The sequence below is a fragment of the Arachis hypogaea genome, chromosome 19 (assembly GCF_003086295.3).
Source record: "Arachis hypogaea cultivar Tifrunner chromosome 19, arahy.Tifrunner.gnm2.J5K5, whole genome shotgun sequence".
NCBI classification, from domain to species: domain Eukaryota; kingdom Viridiplantae; phylum Streptophyta; class Magnoliopsida; order Fabales; family Fabaceae; genus Arachis; species Arachis hypogaea.
The window spans coordinates 133,358,350-133,375,167 of record NC_092054.1 but is presented as its reverse complement, the minus strand read 5'-3'; the positions used below and the strand labels follow the sequence as shown (position 1 = coordinate 133,375,167).

General features: G+C 35.6%; 1 protein-coding gene across 3 annotated transcripts; it reads right to left on the bottom strand.

Annotated features, from left to right (window-relative positions):
- Positions 1-7,551: 7,551 nt before the first annotated feature.
- LOC112777409 (uncharacterized) lies at positions 7,552-14,647 on the bottom strand. Of its 3 annotated transcripts, none has more exons than XM_072227651.1 (9): positions 14,338-14,647; positions 13,147-13,213; positions 12,794-13,039; positions 12,047-12,110; positions 11,721-11,819; positions 11,550-11,608; positions 11,251-11,405; positions 11,099-11,146; positions 7,552-10,713 (listed from the first exon to the last, which is right to left on the bottom strand). In XM_072227651.1, the coding sequence occupies exons 2-5, from the start codon at positions 13,147-13,149 to the stop codon at positions 11,812-11,814; spliced, it is 321 nt and encodes a 106-aa protein (XP_072083752.1). In that variant the 5' UTR covers positions 13,150-13,213; positions 14,338-14,647; the 3' UTR covers positions 7,552-10,713; positions 11,099-11,146; positions 11,251-11,405; positions 11,550-11,608; positions 11,721-11,811. The 3 variants fall into 3 exon arrangements, with proteins under 3 accessions (XP_072083752.1, XP_072083754.1, XP_072083753.1); XM_072227653.1 differs by having other exon boundaries at positions 7,552-10,708; XM_072227652.1 differs by having other exon boundaries at positions 11,251-11,400; positions 14,338-14,623.
- Between the last annotated feature and the right edge of the window lie 2,171 nt (positions 14,648-16,818).

Genomic DNA, 16,818 nt, shown 5'->3' with positions numbered 1-16,818 from the left:
TTAAAGGGAGTGCAATAGTGAGGGGGTTTTGGGGCAGTGGTCGGCAGCCAGCGGTGAAAAATGAAAAAAGAGAGGTGGACAGTGGACTGGATTAATGGTTGTAGACTGTAGTGGTCTAGTGGAGTCTGAAGAGAAAAGAGGTTAGGATTTCATACTTTCATGTTTGCAGAAATGTAATGGAGGCAAGGATTAGTGTGATGTGAGTATTAACAATAGACAATTATTTTTCTAACAAATTATCTCTTGTTTGAAAGTCACTTGTTACCTGTTGTACAACTAAGAGCGAATCACACTTTACAATTATGAGTTATACTAAGTGTTTGTACGAGTTTGAGACCAGCAATGAGTTCTTCATATTCTGCTTAATTATTGTTGCCTTTGAATGTGAATTACAAAGATTGTTCTATAACTGTCCCTTGGTTATTTTCGAGTAATATTCCGACTCCAAAACCTTGTGTGTTTGATACTCCATCTACGTATAGTGTCCATGTAGTATGGGCAAGAATAGAGTCATGAAGCGTTAGCTCTACGATGAAGTCGGATAGGTGTTAAGGTTTCAAGGAACCTCGAGCTTGCTATTGGATATGATTTTCTGATAGCCTAATAGACCACTTGATTACTCTTCTAGCGAGCTCTGGTCTTGTTAAGATTTGCCTTAGTGGGTGTTCTATTCGAACGATGATGGTATGACTTTGAAAATAATGCCTTAATCGCCTTGCTATTGTTATAAGAGCTAAAGCCAGCTTTTCTAGCTTTGGGTATCTAAACTCAGCACTCTGGAGTGACTTACTCATAAAGTAATCTGGCTATTGTACTTTATCTATCTCTGTGCTCAAAACAAAACTCACATCATAGTCGGTTACAGATAAATAAAGATACAATGGTTTACTATTTTTTTTTTTTTTGAAGTATTGGAGGTGAGAATAGTATGGCTTTAAACTTAGTGAAGGCTTGCTCGCAAGCTTCTATCCAAGTAAATTCCTTCTGTTTTCACAATGTCTTGAAGAAGTGATGTGATCAGTGAGCTATCTGAGGTAAGAATCGTGACAGTGCTGCTAGCAGACCAGTGAGTTGTTGTACCTCTTCAAAAAACCGGGGAATTCTCATTCCTAGGATTGCTTGGCACTTTTCCAGGTTGGCTTCTATACCTCGACAAGTTAACATGAATCCGAGGAACTTGTCCAGGTGCACTCCAAAGACACACTTCTCTGGGTTTAGCTTTGTGTTGTATAGCTGGAGCTGTTGAAAAATCCCTTATAGGTCGTTGGTATGATTGCTGTCGAACTTGGTCTTGCTACCATATCGTTTACATATACTTTTATATTTCGTCCGATTTGGTTGGCAAATATCTTATCCATACATCCCTCCCGATGCTTACCACGTAATAACATTTGGCGTCCATCATGGGGCCCAAAGTCTTAAACTAACCCCACTATAATATCTTCTGCCCTATTTTCACCTCTTTTTTGCAGGTCACGACCTATGGCGGAAGAGTAAAGCAACCCTCCTCCACCCCCTCCCCCCCAACTCAAGCTGAGATCCTGGCTATCAATGAGTCGTTGCGGGCAGAAATCCAATGCATGACCAAGCTATTAAGCTAAAAACAAAATGGCAAACATGACGATGAGGAATAGAAAATCCTACCGATGACGACGACGATGATGACCATATCGCAGAAACCAAAGCCGCGGTGATAGTCACCCCTATGGCTGTACATGGTTATGGATAGTCCAAAAACCAAAACTGTTTTTGGTTAACCAAATATTTAGGTTAGTTTAATTAACCAAATTGGTTTTACATGATAAAAATTTAAAAATTGATTTTTAGCCGGTTATCAAAATAAAAAAAGATTTTAAAAAATAAACGGTTTCTCTATAGAAAAACCAGTTTTAAAATTAAAAAAAAAAAACTTATTTTTACACAAAAATAATTCGAGTAACATTTGAACTAATAACAACAAGATTTGAATCATTATATGCCAATTGCCAAACCCATCTTGAATAATATGCATTCATAGCTTCACAGCTTCCATTTCTTAATTAGTATTAGAATACGAGTAACAAGATAAAAAAAAATTAAAATAAGAATACAAATAAGTAGTTAAATCCTACCAATTTATTTAAAACATTTTTCCATTAAGTCTAATACCTAGAGTGTTTAAAATATAACTAAAGAAAACATAAACAATCAAGATTTTCTAGTCATCCTCAAGCGCAATTGAACCTGGACCTACTGAACAAGTAATGTTCTCTGATAAAATCAAATATACACAAAAAAAAACTATATATATCAAGCTAATTGACAGAGAAAAACTATAAAATAGATGTTGGAATCGATAAATTATCATATGATATATTTAAGAGACATTTAATATCCAATTTACCTTGTTCAACCTTTTCAAGCTCTTCGAAATTCTCAGGTGCAAGAGAAGAGAAAAAGTCTCCTTTAGGCCAATCTTCGGTGCATACAAGGGTTTCTACCATCATGGGAGTCAATGATATACGATATTGATCAATGATTCTTCCCTCCATACTAAAAGCAGACTCGAAAGCTACTATTGAAACTGGTATAGTCAATATGTCCCAAGCCATATTTGCTAGGACCGAAAAACGATTCGAGTTAGCCTTTCACCATCCTAAAATATCCAAAGGCATATCATCTGGCTCACAATTTTCATTCAAATAATGATCAAGCTCAGAATTAAGATTGGATTTGTGACCGGTTGATCAGCGATATAACCCCATATCATTCATCTTGATTTTTTTTTTCATCTGCACCTTGATATAAATTATAAAGTGAATGAAAACAAGAAGACAACTTTGTCTTCAATTCACCATCCACTTTCGCACCAAAAGAAACTAGGCACCAGTCAACATAATCCAATTTATGGCAAGGATCTAGAACTACAGCAATTAACATGTTAATAGTTTTTGCATTTTTTCAATACTTGTTGTATTTTGCTTTCATCTTATTACTTGTCATAAGACTTATGTTCAAATCATCATCAACACGATATTGTTGAATTCTCCTTCCAAGAGCAAACACTTCTTTCATGTATAAATTACTAGTGATATAAGAGAATCAAAAAATGCGAAGTGTAGCATCGTAAAACATCTCCAAAAATGGCAAGACAGGACTTGGCATAATCCCAATCTTGAATTAAAGGTACCCCTCTTCCCTTGTTGAACTCTTCAACAAACTTTTTGTCTTACATTTCTAATAGCTCAAGTGCCTTCTGATGCTTTAAGGGGACATCAAGTATGTAGAGTTTCATCGCATTTCAACATTTAGGCAACCAAGGCTTTTATGTGAAATATTCTCTTGTTCAGTACATGCCTTGAACTTAGTTAATCTTGAATTTGAAGATCTAAATACTTCACAGCATCTCAAATTTTGGCGACCGAATCATCAATCTCCTTCGGTCCATCCTTCACAATTAGATTTAAAATATGTGCACAGCACTGCATATGGAGAAACTCTCCATTCAAAATTGACTCTTTCAAGAAACCAGCCTTCTTTGGAAATACATAACTTTTACATCATTAGACGATAAATGGTCAAACTCAAGATCATTTTCAACTTCCAGCTATTCAAGCAAGCTTCAACATTTTGAGCCATAATCTCTCCCGTGTGGCCGGTGACTTGGTAAAAATTTAGTATTTTCTTCTGCAACTTACCGTCTACATCAATGAAATGAGCAGTCAAACACATATACGCCATATTCTGACACGAACTCCAATTATCAGTCGTAAGACAAACTCTTCCTCTGTATTTGGAAAAGTACTTTTGAAGTTGAACCCTCTTTGTTTCACAGAGAATCAAGAAGTCACGTGCCAATGTAACATGTGAAAGACTGTTGAATCCTGGTTGCAAGGTTGCCAAATATTCTTTAAAACCTTGACTTTCTACAAATCGAAAAGGAAGCTCTTCGCGAACAAACGTTGATATCAATTTTTTTCGAGCATATTCTGAATCAAACCTACCCACTTGTGCTTCTGGGCTAGGCAATGTTCCTGTTTTCTGTCATTTGCCTTAATCTAAATTGGGATTGCTTATACAAATCTTTAAATGTGAACTCATTGCACTTGATCCATTCCTGCACTTATCACTTTCGAACAATGTTGACATTGAACCTTATTTTCATCATCAAGGGTTTTCTTGAAGTGGTCCCACACTGTTGATCGATTTTTGTGCTCAGATTATGTGGTTGGGAGAGGAGGTAATGTAGAAGTCGAATGCTTTAAAATGTAAATATCTATATAGCATACTAGTTTCAGAAGCATCAAAAGTAATCAATTTTAAAACAAAGGGGATGTGTTAATTTTTTTAACAGAGCAACCTAAATTGGGATGGCTATTGTTCTTGTGAACGTGGGAAATTAAAAAATTGTAATGTGTGAATTTCTTTCATTCATATGTTCAATGATCAAGCAAAATATATTTTCATGACAGCACAACAAGATAGGAATTGGGCACACCGAATATCGATACACGTTAAACGATATTCGGTGTGCCCAATTCCTATCTTGTTGTGCTGTCATGAAAATATATTTTGCTTGATAATTGAACATATGAATGAAAGAAATTCACACATTACAATTTTTTAATTTCCCACGTTCACAAGAACAATAGCCATCCCAATTTAGGTTGCTCTGTTAAAGAAATTAACACATCCCCTTTGTTTTAAAATTGATTACTTTTGATGCTTCTGAAACTAGTATGCTATATAGATATTTACATTTTAATTTGTATATATTTATAGATTCGATATTGTTTAAGTAATTAATAATTAGATTTTATGGCTTCTTATTCAGAATGAGCTAGTCGATCGTGATGTTCCCATGTCAGAGTTTGCAAAGCATTTGACTTCTACATTACCTCCTCTCCCAACAACATCATCTGAGCGCAAAAATTGAACAACAGTTTGGGACCACGTCAAGAGAACCATTGATGATGAAAATAAGGCTCAATATCAACACTATTCAAAAGTGATCAAGTGCAAGAATAGAACAAGTGCAATGAGATCACATTTAAAGATTTGCATAAGCAATCCCGGTTCAAATAGAGGCAAACGACAGAAAACAGGCACATCGCCTAGCCTAGCCCAGAAGCACAAGTGGGTAGGTTTCTTATAGAATATGTTCGGGAAAAATTGATATCAATGTTTGATCATGAGGAACTTCCTTTTTGATTTGTACAAAATCAAGGTTTTAAAGAATATTCGGCGGTCTTGCAACCAAGATCCAATAGTCTTTCACGTGTTACATTTGCACGTGACATCTTGATGCTCTATGAAACAAAGAGGGTTCAACTTCAAAAATAATTTTCAAAATACGGAGGAAAAGTTTGTCTTGCGACTAATAACTGGAGTTCGTGTCAGAATATGGCGTAAACGTGTTAGACTGCTCATTTCATCGATGTGGAATAGAAGTTGCAGAACAAAATACTAAAATTTTGTCAAGTCACCCGCCAAAAGGGAGAGATTATGGCTCAAAATGTTGAAGCTTGCTTGAATAGCTAGAAGTTGAACAAGATCTTGAGTTTGACCGTTGATAATGCATCGTCTAACAATGTAGGAGTTATGTATTTATAAAGAATGCTAATTTCTTGGAAGAGTTCAGTTTGAATGGAGAGTATCTCCATATGCGGTGCTGTGTGCATATTTTAAATCTATTGTGAAGGATAGACTGAAGGAGATTGATGATTTGATCGCCAAAATTCGAAATGTTGTGAAGTATGTTAGATCCTCAAATTCAAAGATTAACTAGGTTCAAGGCATGTATTGCACAAGAGAATATTCTACATAAAAGTCTTGTTTGCCTAGATGTTGAAACATACGAAACTCTACATACTTGATGTTAGTAACAGCCTTAAATCATCAGAAGGCATTTGAACTATTAGAGATGCAAGACAAAAAGTTTGTTGAAGAATTAATCAAGGAAAGAGGGGTACCTTCAATTTAAGATTGGGATTAATCCAAGTCCGTCTTACCATTTTTGGATATGTTTTACGATGCTACACTTCGCATTTTTGGATCCTCTTATGTCACTAGTAATTTATACATGAAAGAAGTGTTTGCTTTTGGAAGGAAGATTCAACAATATCGTAATGATGATGATTTGAGCATAAGTCTTATGGCAAGTAAGATGAAAGCAAAATACAACCAGTATTGGAAAAATGAAAAAACTATTAACATGTTATTAATTGTTGTAGTTCTAGATCCTTGCCATAAATTGGATTATGTTGAGTGGTGCCTAGTTAATTCTTTTGGTGTGAAAGTGGACAGTGAATTAAAGACAAAATTGTCTTCTTGTCTTCATTCACTTCATAATTTATATCAAGGTAAGATGAAGGAAATCAAGATATCTTCTCTCAACCGAGTGCAAGTGATAAAGCCAAAGACAGTTATGATATGGGGTTATATCACTTAATTGTTATTTAAATAAAGATTGTGAGCCAGATGATAAATCTTTGGATATTTTAGGATGGTGGAAGGCTAATGATAAACCACAATTTTATAGTTTATATTGTATTGAATTTGGTGGATTTTATTAATTTTTTTCGTATTTATTCATCAATTTGGTATTGTTTTGTGAATTTCTCCTAATTGTGCTTAATGGTTGAAAACATACTTTTTAGACTCTTAATTATCTAAATTTAATCAACTATGATTCCACTCGATATCTTGATGTGTTTGTTAGTGATTTCAGGTTTAAGAGGCAATGATTGAATCAAAGAAGTGAAGAAAAAACATGCAAGATGGAGACTTTTTCTCTTCTCTTGTAGCTCATTAACTCCCATCGATCAATATCGTAGCTCGTTAACTCCCAAGATGGTAGAATTCCTTGTATGCACCGAAGATTGGCTTAAAGGAGACTTTTTCTCTTCTCTTGTACCTGAGAATTTCAAAGAGCTTGAAACGATCGAGCAAGGTAAATTAAATATTAAATGTCTCTTAAATATATCATATGATAATTTATCAATTCCAATATCTATTTTATAGTTTTTCTCTATCAGTTAGCTTGATATTATACAGTTTTTTGTGCAGATTTAATTTTATCAGAATTAATTTTATCAGAAGACATTACTTGTTCAGTGGATTCAGATTCAGCTGCGCTTGAGGATGACTAGAAAGTCTTGATTATTTATGTTTTATTTAGTTCTGTTCTAAACACTCTAGGTATTAGACTTAATGGAATAATATTTTAAATAACTTGGTAGGATTTAACTACTTATTTTTATTCTTATTTCAGTTTTTTTTATCTTGTTACTCGTATTCTAAAACTAATATAGATATGGAAGCTGTGAATACATATTATTCAGCAGTATTTGATGTTTTTGGCAATTGACATATAATGATTCAAATCTTGTTGCTATTGGTTCAAATATTACTCGTATTATTTTTTGGTGTAAAAACCGATTTTTTTTATTTCAAAATTGATTTTTTAAAGTAAAAACCAATTTTTTTGGTTTTAAAACCGATTTTTCTATATAAAAACCGATTTTTAAATTTTCTAACCGATTAATAACCAATTTTGTCATGTAAAACCAATTTGGTTAATTAACCTAACCTAAATATTTGATTAACCCAAAATAGGTTTGATTTTTGGACCATCTATAACCATGTACAGCCCCTAATTAACCTAAATATTTGGTTAACCAAAAATAGGTTTCGTTTTTGGACTATCCATAACCATGTAAGCCCTAGGGGTGACTATCACCGCAGCTTTGGTTTCTGCGGTATGGTCATCATCATCGTCATCATCAACAAGATTTTTCTGTTTCTCATCGTCACGTCGGCTGTTTTGTTTCTGGCTTAATAGCTCAGCCATGCATTGGACTTCTGCCCGCAACGACTCATTGATAGCCAATATCTCAGTTTGAGTGGGGGTGGAGGAGGGTTGCTTTACTCTTCCGCCATAGGTCGTGACTTGCAAAAAAAGAGGTGAAAATAGGACAGAAGAGAAGATGGTGGTGTTAGTTTAAAATTTCGGGCCCAATGGTGGGCGCCAAATGTTATTGTGGTAAGCCTCGAGAGAGGTATAGCTCGTCCGATCCAAGGTTGAATTCACTTCTGCTTGTGCTGGATGAGATATACATTGGCTTCCCAAGAACGGCGACAATCGACACCTGTAAAAGTACTCCAACGCTCAAGTTAGAAAGAGAGTGAAATGAATATATTGCAATTCAGAGTGAATAGCGTACTTTTTTGTGGTTAGGGTTTTTTCCTTTATAGACTTTTAATTTGAACGTGCTATAGTACCGTTACCTTGTTGACCTGTTTTTTAGGTGATTTTGGAGATTCTTTCTAAAGACGTGTTTGTCTTTAGTAACAAAATCATGCACGTGAATGTTGATTTGCCAATTTATTGGGAGCTTTGTGGCCAAGTTATAGCAAACGGACCACTATTGAATTTTAACTCTTCAATTGTAGGGTTTTTTTCCCAATGGCTGATTCACCAATATAAAAGAAAAAAACTTGTTAACATCGATGAAGAATTTTAAAAAGTATTACAACAATGTGACGTTCGAAAAATGCACTAGATGTAATTCAAAGAACTTGACATACTTATGTAGTAATTCACTTTAATTCATTTATTCATGAAATGCGACATGAAGGACATAGTATTTCATTCTATCTCAATATGTACATGGTGTAGTGTTCTATTCAACTAACGCATGTGATGCAGGAGGAGTACACGCAGAGGTTGGAGGCCGCGACTCAGCAATCTCAGTTGCCTAGTGGGGCCACGAAGCCGGCTCTGAGACCTCCATGGTGGATCCCGATAGGATTTGGCGTAAGATCGCCTCTGAACCTCACAAAAATCGCTGATTCGAGGTGGGGTTGTTCTTCGCCAGTGGCATCTGCTCTTCCGTGTTGGCGGCTTCCTATGGGTCTGCTTCTGCCACCAACTCTGCTGATTCCCAGGAAGTTGTTGACCTAAAGGAGGTGGTGCAGAAGCTGACATAGAAGCTTTACCAACAGGCAGAGCAATCTGAGCAGAGGTATCGAGAGATTCTTGTACGCGTTGCCATCAGCTCCGACCTGACGGAGAAGCTGGAGCAGCTCGATCGGTTGCGATAGCAGATGGAAGAGTACAGCCAGCAGATGCGAACTGGAGGCAGTGGCACTGCTGGTGAGGCACCGAAGGCAACACCTCCGCCGCCACAGCATGGGGACGATGACGACGATTACCAGAATTCGTAGGATTTAGGGTTGTACGCATTCTTGTTTGTCTACTTCATTGTATTTTACATTTGTGACATTTTATTTCATTCAAACCATTTATTTTTTAATAAAATAATTTCTTGATTTCTGGCTGACGTTAAATTTTTGCTAACATTTTTGTTAACAAAAGTCTCCTAATTGTGGCTTAACTGTGCCAAAAAATTTTAGGGTTTATAAAATTAACATTACCGTCGGATAAATCTGACGGTAACATGGCGCCTAAACAAGTGAAACGGCGCCAAAGTTATCGTCAGATTTATCCGACAGTAACCATCAACACAATCTCGCCAAATCCATTGAAAAGACCGACAGGAAATCCGCCAGTAATTAGCGTCGGACAAAATAAATCCGACGGTAAATCCGACAGTAATCTATTTAGTGGCAAATTTATTTTATAGATCCGACGATACTCAGCATTTTTCTTGTAGTGGATTTTGATGATTTCAGAGTTTCATTTCGATTGTTAACGACATTTGGCAGGAGGAAACACGAGGCAGTTTTACACAGCTAATTTTTTGCTTGCATCAATTTAATTCGTGTTTGGTTTAAGGATGCATCAATTTAGTTCATGTTTGATGTGAGTTCCATTCGATGGGACATGGGGGGTTCCGTGGGCCGTCACACATCCCGTGTGAGAAAGCGGCTCGCTTTGACACGTCCCGTGTGAGAGATCAGAGGGCTGTCACATGGCCCATGTGAAAGATCACACTAGAGAGGACTGACACATGGCCCGTGTGAAATATCAGATTGATGTCATACGGCTGTGTGAGAAAGTAGAGTTGTTTTTCCAGTTTTAGTATTTGTTAAACCCAACTAAGAAACTGATTTGGATGCGACTTAGGGTAGTTGCAACCAATATAGTGTTGAAATGTTTTTGTAAGTTATTAATCATTGATTAGTTTAGAGACAGAGTTTTCGGTTATTACCTAGACCAAAACATGGTTGTTTTGCAAAGTAGTCTGTTGGTTTTTTACGTAAATTCTTCTGGTTGCATTTAAGTGTATTTATTTGATTCAATGCGTTTTGTTTGATCCTGTTTATATTGTTGGTACAGGCATTTGTGGTTAGATGTTAACTTTTTCGACCCTATTGTGATTTTTTTCTCAAGAGAAGTTTGGAAGTGTATTATCAATTGAGATGCCATCATAGAATGTTAATCAGAAATTGGTGATGATGTTTTCGTTGTTGGCATGAAATTTGAGTCTATGAATGCAGTAATCCAATTTTACGACACCTATGCCGCTATGCGAGAAGAGTTGGCTTTGACTGGAGAAATAGGAGTTCAAAAAAGAATGCCGATGAGGTTGATACTATGTTATGCTTGTCTACAACCGGGAGGGCAGAGCCGAATCAAAGGCTGATGAAACGAGGAAGACTTATCTGGAAGGACCTATAGGGTGCAAAGCCAGGATGATTGCCTCTTCCGATGTCCAGGGTAGTTGAATTGTTAAGAGTAGTTGAATTTGAACAGTGTCACGATCTGAACTGCACACACACACATATATATTTTTGGTAACAATGAATATTCAAGTTTTGATGGTTAATAACAATCATTTTAACATGAAACCAAAAACAATTATGCTTCATATACACATACTTGTGCAATAAAAATACACCTTTCAGGCTTCACCTCCACGTAAAACCATTCTTTTTCAATAGCATCGGCGTGTGAAGTTGCATTTTGAAAATTGGTGACATTTTTTGGGTAATTGTAAAATAATAATGGCAGTTAATTCTATAGCACATATGTCATATGGTGATTTTATCTACTATCTGAATGTTAAGACTTTAAATTCCTGTGAACTATGTGCCATGCAGTATCCATTCCCAAAGGCAGAGAGACATGTGAATTCTATAATAATTTGCATACCTCCTTTTTGACAAGCCTCAAGAATTCTTCACGTTCCCTGCTAACTAACTGAAAATTTATCAGACATATCAATGGGTTCACATTCACAAATTCATCACAAAACCTTAACAGTCAGCAATAATTGAAAAGGAAAAAGAAGATCTACTCCTTACAGATGCACGGCTGAGCTCACAAAGTTGCTCCTGCTTGTCCAGTACCTTTGCTTTTACTTCTTCTGGTGCTTGCTTAGCTTTTGAAGAAGCCATCTCTTCCAATGGTAAATCCCTTTTGCTACCAACGGATTCTGTCACTTTGGCTTGTTCCTTTTCTTAAATGAGGTGAAATTTTGCATAGCAAGTAACATGTAAAAATAAAATAAAGATGGGACATGAAAATACAAATTCAATAACAAATTTTCGGTTCAATTTCATGCCAATGATATGGAACAAGTGACAAATAATTTTCCACAAACCTGCACTTCTAAATCATCATCTCTTTGAGATTCTTCAAATGTATGTCAACTTCTTCAAGCTGAAAAACCAGGGAGTTGAAAGCATGAATCATCGTACATACTTCTAGCTGGCATCAAACAAATTATTTTAGTTTTGTTGAAATGCAAAATTCAATTACAACAATAACTAACTTCGTTACTTAAATCCCTAGCAAAATTGGCATAAGCAGTTTCCTGAGCAAGCTGCAGGTCTAGTTGGGCCTGTGCTTCTTCCTCCAATGATCTAGCTTCCTAACAACGAATAGAGAAAAGGCAAGGGAATGATACATCAACATTTAATTTTCACGTAGAACTTGGTCTGCTCAATCACAATATTCAACATTAAAAGGGCGAGAAGATAATTTAAACAATGGAAAAGAAAGTGCATCTCAAGAATTTGTGGTTATCTCTTAAAAAGATCACAAAGAAAAAGCAACCAATCTTCATCCCACCAACTGGGCCACCTTTAGAATTATTACCTTTAATGCTATTGTTACCACTGGATTGGCAGAACTGTTTAACCTCAATCAATTGCTTTTCAAGCTGCAAAGGCAATAAGATTATCTTTAACAAACAAATTCAATGGTTCAAAGCTTGTAACATTAACGTAATGAATGGCAGCAAAATTTCCATTCTGAGATTGATGCATAGATGCATGTTAATTAAAACAATATGTATATTACCGAATACAAAATTCTCATGCTAATTAATTGAAACACTATGAAGAGCATAAAATTAAACTCTTCTATTGTCTGGATCAGAATGATTTGAATGATAGTGATAATGACCTTGTTCTTCTATAATAATAATCTGATCTTGATCACTAAAAAGCAAACATGGTGATGAATCCAAGAAAGAGTGGCAGCACAAAAGAGATGATGAAGCTACTCCGAAATGATTTTCCTCTATATAATGGATTTAATAGAGTTATATAACTGTGTGTGGGATATGTGTGTGTGGGCACGCTCATCTCGTATCTCTTATCTCATCTCATACCTCATTATATCTGCATGCTCTTTTAAAACTGTTGTTCTGCCTCTTAAGTTTTCTAAATAATAAATAATGGAGTTAGGAAGCATAGTGCAGTTCCTTGAGGACAAGTCCATCTTAGTCACAGGTGCTACTGGCTTCCTTTCAAAAAGTATATAGTTTTTTTTTTTGCGTGCGCGCAAACACACACACACACTTACTATTTTTATTTGATTAATTAGCATGTGTTTAATTACCTGATTTGATTTAATGACATCCAAGATATTTGATTGATCCTCTTTACACTCAGCAAAAGCAAGATTGTTGGAGTCTTGAAGTCTGATTGCCATAGAACAAAGCTGCGAGACGAGATTGCAGGGACAAGTATCATCCAGCAACATATTTTCTCTAGAAATGAAAATTTTAGTGGATGTTGTCAAAATTTTGGATCCACTTTCAGTTTCACAGATGTCTAAAATTTTGGATCCGCTTTCAGTTTCAACCTGCAACACAATCAATTTGTTTCGCGGGAAATAATTTAAGGGTATGCGAATTGACACATTGAACACGATCTGAAAGTTTAATAAAGCATGAAAACCAAAATACATACCATCTGTTGTAATTTAAAAGGGTATGTGAATAATGAATTTCAACTTCTAGTTGAAACTATAATAGTCCTGAAATCATGTCAATCATAAAAACCACATAAGCACTAAATCACCACTAAACAGTAAAGTATGGCAAACCCAATAAAACTCTGCATTAAAAGATTGAATACACGTCGACTACGTATGATATACTTAATAAAAATAAATCATGTATTATGCACTAAAGCATATTATCCTTTCCCCTGTTGTGGCCTTGCATTGAAAAGTAAAGACACAAAAGGATGATCAAGTCAATTACATGTACAATAGCTAATCCCTGCAAGTAAATTTTAAAAAGAAATTGTGTATGATAATCAATTATATTTGCAAAGCATGTCAGGCATAATCAAATGGCTTATATTGTTTTTAACTTTCAAAAAGCATCCTTAGCTACAACAAATACATGACTTAACAATATTTCTAATTGAAAAACTTAAGCCCTAACTAAACTACTAAGTTTTGCTTAATTCTTTAACTAGACTTAAAAAGAATGAAGAACCTTCAATTCAGAGCAGATCAAACTGCTTAATTGTTTCTGACATTGTAATTGCTTCAATGCCAAAACTGAATCCTCTGAGTAAAGTATCAAGGCAGGTCATATTATATTATGCATATAATTTAATTGCCAAAATCTTCTCGTTGAGCTTTCTCCACATGCTACAAGCATGTATGCTCTATTTTGTTTATCCATCATATATATGCTCTTCAAACTTAGATCAAGATAGACAGAGCTAGTTATCTTTTTATTTTTTTTTTCTTCCACTAATTAAAAGTATAAATTCTCAAATAAAATTAGTCAAAGTTATGAAATTATATTTGTGGATCAATAATTAGAAATAGAAAACGAAAGAAATAGTAGCAAGTGCAGTTGCAGCAACAACAAGAACAACACAGAAGATCAATGGAAGTCAAAATACACAATATGAAAACAGAACAAGCATTCTCTATTTCTTTCTACTAGAGCAAGAACTAGATCAAAAATTATGAAGAAGAAGGAAAAATTAAAAGAATAAAATGAAGTACATTACCAATTAGAAGGGACAGAGAAGGCGGAAGCAAATTGGAAAAGCTCGATGATGGCAATAACAACGGCATTGCTTAAGGCGGCGAGGTGATAAACAAAGAAAGAGAGGAGATGAGCGTTGGTGACTAACCTTCGGATCAAAGTTAGATCCAGATCATAGAAGCCCCTTGAAAGCAGTGACACGGTGGTGCTTGCGGTGGCGAAGGGATGAGAGGCGGCGAGGAGATGAACGACGGCGGTGAAATAAGCGCCAGCGACAAACCTTCAGATCCAAGCCAGATTGAGAACCAGATCGTAGAAGCTCAATAAAGGCAGCAACACAGAGATGAGGTGCGACAAGGGGATGAACGGCAGCGAGGAGATGAATGATAGCAGCGGGAGATGAAAGGTGGCAAGAGATTCATGTAGCAAACCGTAAAGTATAAATTCAATTCTTCTATGGATATAGACGTAGGGCCTGCTAGTAAAAAAGCTTTACAAGTTTTACAAGTTATCAGCCCAAACTTTATTAACACGCGTATTAACTCGTTTTGAATGGAGCGTAACTACACGCGCCCCACTCAAACAGTTCATCTTCATCTTCGTCTTCTTCTTCTTCTTCTTCTTCTTCTTCTTCGTCTTCGTCTTCTTCTTCTTTCTCTTCCTCTTCCTCTTCTTCGTTTTATTTTCGATTTTCATGGTTTCTAAAATTCTTTTTTTTCTTCTTGCTATACGTTCTTCTTCCTCTTACTCTTCTTCTTCTCCTTTTCTTTCGTTTCTGCACGTTCTTCTTCCTTGTTTTCCTCTTTTTCTTCTTCTTCATTTACGTCTTTTCTCTCTGTTTTCTCTTTTTTTTCGATTTTTCATGGTAAAATCGTTTTTGAAGAAGAAGAAGCAGCAGAAGATGAGGAGGAGAAAGAGAAAGAGTTCTGAATTATGCATAAGATGTACTTCAACGAAGAAAAGCTCAGTATACAAGCGATTAGGGCTTGTAACTATTACAAGTTCATTAACGCCTAATTCACTAAAACGCGTTGCAACTCCTACGTCACTTACACGTGCTATACAAAGATCCCGCGTTTGTATAACTACTAAATTTAAAAGATTTGTTTCCTTCTTTGTTCTCCTTCTTTCCAAATTTCATCGTTCTTCTTCTCGCGCGTCTTTCCCTGGTTTTTCGATCGTTCTTTTCTTCTCCTTTCTCATTGGTTTGTTCTTCGTCATTGACGTTAGTTCTTCTCTCTGTAACTCCAGTTTCGTTTTCTTTTCGATTTTCTGGTTTCTGAAATCAAAGTTTGAACTCGTTTTGAAGATAATAGATGATTCAACCTCAGATTGTCAGCTGAATCAGGGCAAAGTGGAGCACAAATAGGAAGGAAAATGAGATTAAGAATCAATTGATTACATGTAGCAAAGAGGAAAAATGAAACCCTCATAGCAAAGACTCATTTGATAGGAATTGGAATGATTTTCTGCTAAATTTTAGTCTTGTGGACAACAAGTGGCTTTCAGGTAGTGTTGGGTTAAAATCTGCAGTAGAGGTGTAAATTTAATTTTTTATCGGGTGTATTTATAGTCTGTGTTTGGGTGTATTATGCAGATCTCTATGCAGACCGTCATATATGGGTTCCAATCTATTTGGAATTCTGGATCACCACTTCATATTATAGTACCTGTAAATCAGACATTTTGAATACACCAGAGAGAGTTTAATTAATTTTGGTCTTGTAGACAACAAGTGGCTTTCAGGTAGTGTTGGGTTAAAATCTGCAGCAGAGGTGTAAATTTAATTTTTTATCGGGTGTATTTATAGTGTGTGTTTAGGTGTATTATGCAGATCTCTATGCAGACCGTCATATATGGGTTCCAATCTATCTGGATCACCACTTCATATTATAGTACCTGTAAATCAGACATTTTGAATACACCAGAGAGAGTTTAATTAATTTTGGTCTTGTGGACAACAAGTGGCTTTCAGGTAGTGTTGGGTTAAAATCTGCAGTAGAGGTGTAAATTTAATTTTTTATCGGGTGTATTTATAGTCTGTGTTTGGGTGTATTATGCAGATTTCTATGCAGACCGTCATATATGGGTTCCAATCTATCTGGATCACCACTTCATATTATAGTACCTGTAAATCAGACATTTTGAATATACCAGAGAGAGTTTAATTATGGAAAAAATATTTACTTATAATTGGATCAAATATATTTACACCATGTGTTCAATTTCTTACAAGAGTATATAACAGTTACATTAATCAGTGACAATATCATTAGAATCTATCTGACAAAATGGACTCAATAACAATGAGGATGGCCTGGACAGTCTTATTGCATCACTTCTCCTCGCTCATATTTCTGAATTTCTCACTCAACAGATGGGTTGCACACTTTAGGTCCTTGATTTGCTGTAAACAAAGCAAAATTAGAGTTAGATATATTTCTATTATGAAAAACTGATTTGATCGAAGACATATATTTGTTCTTACATTTTTTTCAGCTTGGTTTCTGCCTACCATTTTTTCTGAAATGAAAAATACACCCATAGATATCAGTAAGATACACCCATAGATATGAGTCAGATACACCCATAGATATCAGTCAGATATCACTCAAATACACCCAAATGA